This window comes from Brassica oleracea, chromosome C1 (assembly GCF_000695525.1).
Source record: "Brassica oleracea var. oleracea cultivar TO1000 chromosome C1, BOL, whole genome shotgun sequence".
NCBI classification, from domain to species: Eukaryota; Viridiplantae; Streptophyta; class Magnoliopsida; order Brassicales; family Brassicaceae; genus Brassica; species Brassica oleracea.
In genome coordinates this window covers 40,164,101-40,166,515 of record NC_027748.1, presented here as the reverse complement: position 1 = coordinate 40,166,515, position 2,415 = coordinate 40,164,101, and the positions used below count along the sequence as shown (strand labels likewise).

Here is a 2,415-nt window from a genome sequence, read left to right as displayed (position 1 = left end):
TATGATTCTTCAACTAATAGTTGTATTCCACACATTAAATTTTTTAGTTTGTGATTTAAACATCCGTACAATAAATCAATTGGCTGACGAAAACAAAGATACGTATAAAGTATACACAAAACAAAAACAAACCAATCAACATCTAGCAACGGCGCGGGAAAATGGCGTCTAATCCAGATACTGTCAGATAATACAGGTACACGCATGTATAATATTTAAAGCTAATCATTATTTGTCAAACAAAATGTCATTTTCATTTGATTTTTAATCTTAACATAGCAAGGATATGCTTTCTCTCTAATTTTCTGATATATCAACAAAAAAAAACCTGAAAAAAAACTCATTTAACAATCTATATTTCTAATTGATATATTTTTTTAAGAAAAAACAGTCTATATTATATTTCTAAAACAGGAAACATGCAACTCCGAGAGTCCCAAAAAGAGATATTTTATGTGGTCAAATGTTCTTACAACTATTTTTACGGTCAACTATAATTTACAGCTAATCAGAAAACATGAGTAAATGGTAAATAAAAAGACAACTGTATAGTTATTGTGACAACACCAACAGAGAAAGCACCAACCTGAAGATAACAAATAAATAACTTGTTGGACTTTCTTTGCTACACATAAATACAACAATCTCTCTCTTCATTTTCCATCTCTCCTTCCATTTCGGACAACCTCTCACCGAAAATTTTCCCGAGAAAAGTCCCCACCGGGAAAATTTATCGTTCAGAAGTCAAAAAAGATTGGTTCCAAAACTACTCGCGCCTAAATTACCGGTTTGGTGTCTTGTGTCTTCTTTCTACAAGTCTTTCGACTTTCTCCACTTTTTTTTCTTTGGGCCCCCACGACCTTTGCAACACCGTGGTGTTGCGTGTTGCGTTTGACCGATACACGGTACACCGTTTGACCTGAGCTTTGTGCTACAAACCGAAGTATATATGAACATGACGTCACGTTATGATCCGAAACACATGTCGAGGCAGACGAAACCGTCAGACACTCCCTCGTCTTCTCCGTCCCGTAGTCACCGGAGACACCCTCTCCTCCAAAGAAGCCTCTCCTCCCCGTCTCCGAACGCCACTTGCGGCGGATCAACACCCGCCGAGTTCTGCGGCGGCACCACGGCGAGTTGCGCCGCCATATGGTGCTGCTGTCCTTGCGGAATAGTCAACCTCGTCGTCCTCGCGGTCTACAAAGTCCCGCGCGGAATCTGCCGCCGCGCTATCCGCAGTCGCCGCCGTAAACAGCTCGTCAAGAACGGTATCCTCCCGCCGCTTCCGTCCGACGGGAAAGGCGAGAGGGTGCAGAGAGTGTTCCAGAACTCGGAGTTCGCGATCTTCCCGTTGGATAGCAACGATGTCTCGGAGGAGGAGGAGGAGGACGATTTCTTTGATCATAAATACTTCGGGAAGGCAGCGGCGGTTGCGGCTGAGCTGACGACGGACGAGGAGACCGATGAAGAGGACGAGGCGGTGTTGGCGTTGGAGAAAGAGATGTGGAACAGGTTTTACGGTGCTGGATTCTGGAGAAGTCCGTCGCAGAGAGAATCGGTATCTTCTCCGAGAGTTTCGAAGTCTCTTTCGGCGTCGCCGAGGCCGTCGTTTACCGAAGTGTTTCGGAACTCAGCGATTAGAGGCGGTGGAGGAGGAGCTACGGTGACGGCGTTGACACCGAGAGCCGTTTGGCAATGACATTATCTTGTTAGTATATATTTTTCTTCTTCTTGATTGTGTTTGGTGTGTGTGTGTGTGTGCAAAGCAAAGTGTGAGTCTTGCCTTAATTGATTTGATTGATTGATATTTTGGTGGTGAGATTGATTTCAAATGTTATGGGATTTTGTGATTATTAGAGAGAAATTTTCAATATTCTATAATTGAATGGAATGTGATGATGTGTTTTGTCGATTAAGTGACATGACATGAGATGATGTATTGAATTATGAAACTCATGATAATCATTTGGCAGGTGAAAAAAATCTTGCCAACTAGTATTGATTATGATGTGAAACCATATATACCAAACTGAATACAAGACAATCCAGTAGAAGGTTTGATTTGTAGATTGTAATGTTTTAACAAGATACGCTTGAACAGCAGCTAAAGGGTAAGAAATAAATTAGGGTTTAACAAAGTGGAAGTCTCTCATGGAAACTGTCCTTATTATTTTATAGGTGTTGTAGACGCTGATATGAGGACCACAAACATCGCTTTAACTCACAAGTGTTTAGCATTTAATTCAGGTGTTGCTATCACGACCATCTTCTTCTGCATCTCTATCAACGCTTCTTTCCTTTTTCATCTCTCATTATTTCTGCTTTGTTTGTGTTTCAGTTGTCCTTTACTAGAATCCACTAATTCAGCTTTGGTATGTACCGTCTCCCCCCCACCCCCCATTATCTGGTAAA

The 2,415-nt window shown here is 41.7% G+C and overlaps 1 protein-coding gene across 1 annotated transcript; it reads left to right on the top strand.

The window, feature by feature from the left end:
- The first annotated feature begins 460 nt into the window (after nucleotides 1-460).
- Nucleotides 461-2,001, top strand: LOC106294011. Its single transcript, XM_013729631.1, has one exon. The coding sequence runs from the start codon at nucleotides 950-952 to the stop codon at nucleotides 1,700-1,702; it is 753 nt and encodes a 250-aa protein (XP_013585085.1). The 5' UTR covers nucleotides 461-949; the 3' UTR covers nucleotides 1,703-2,001.
- Nucleotides 2,002-2,415: the final 414 nt, after the last annotated feature.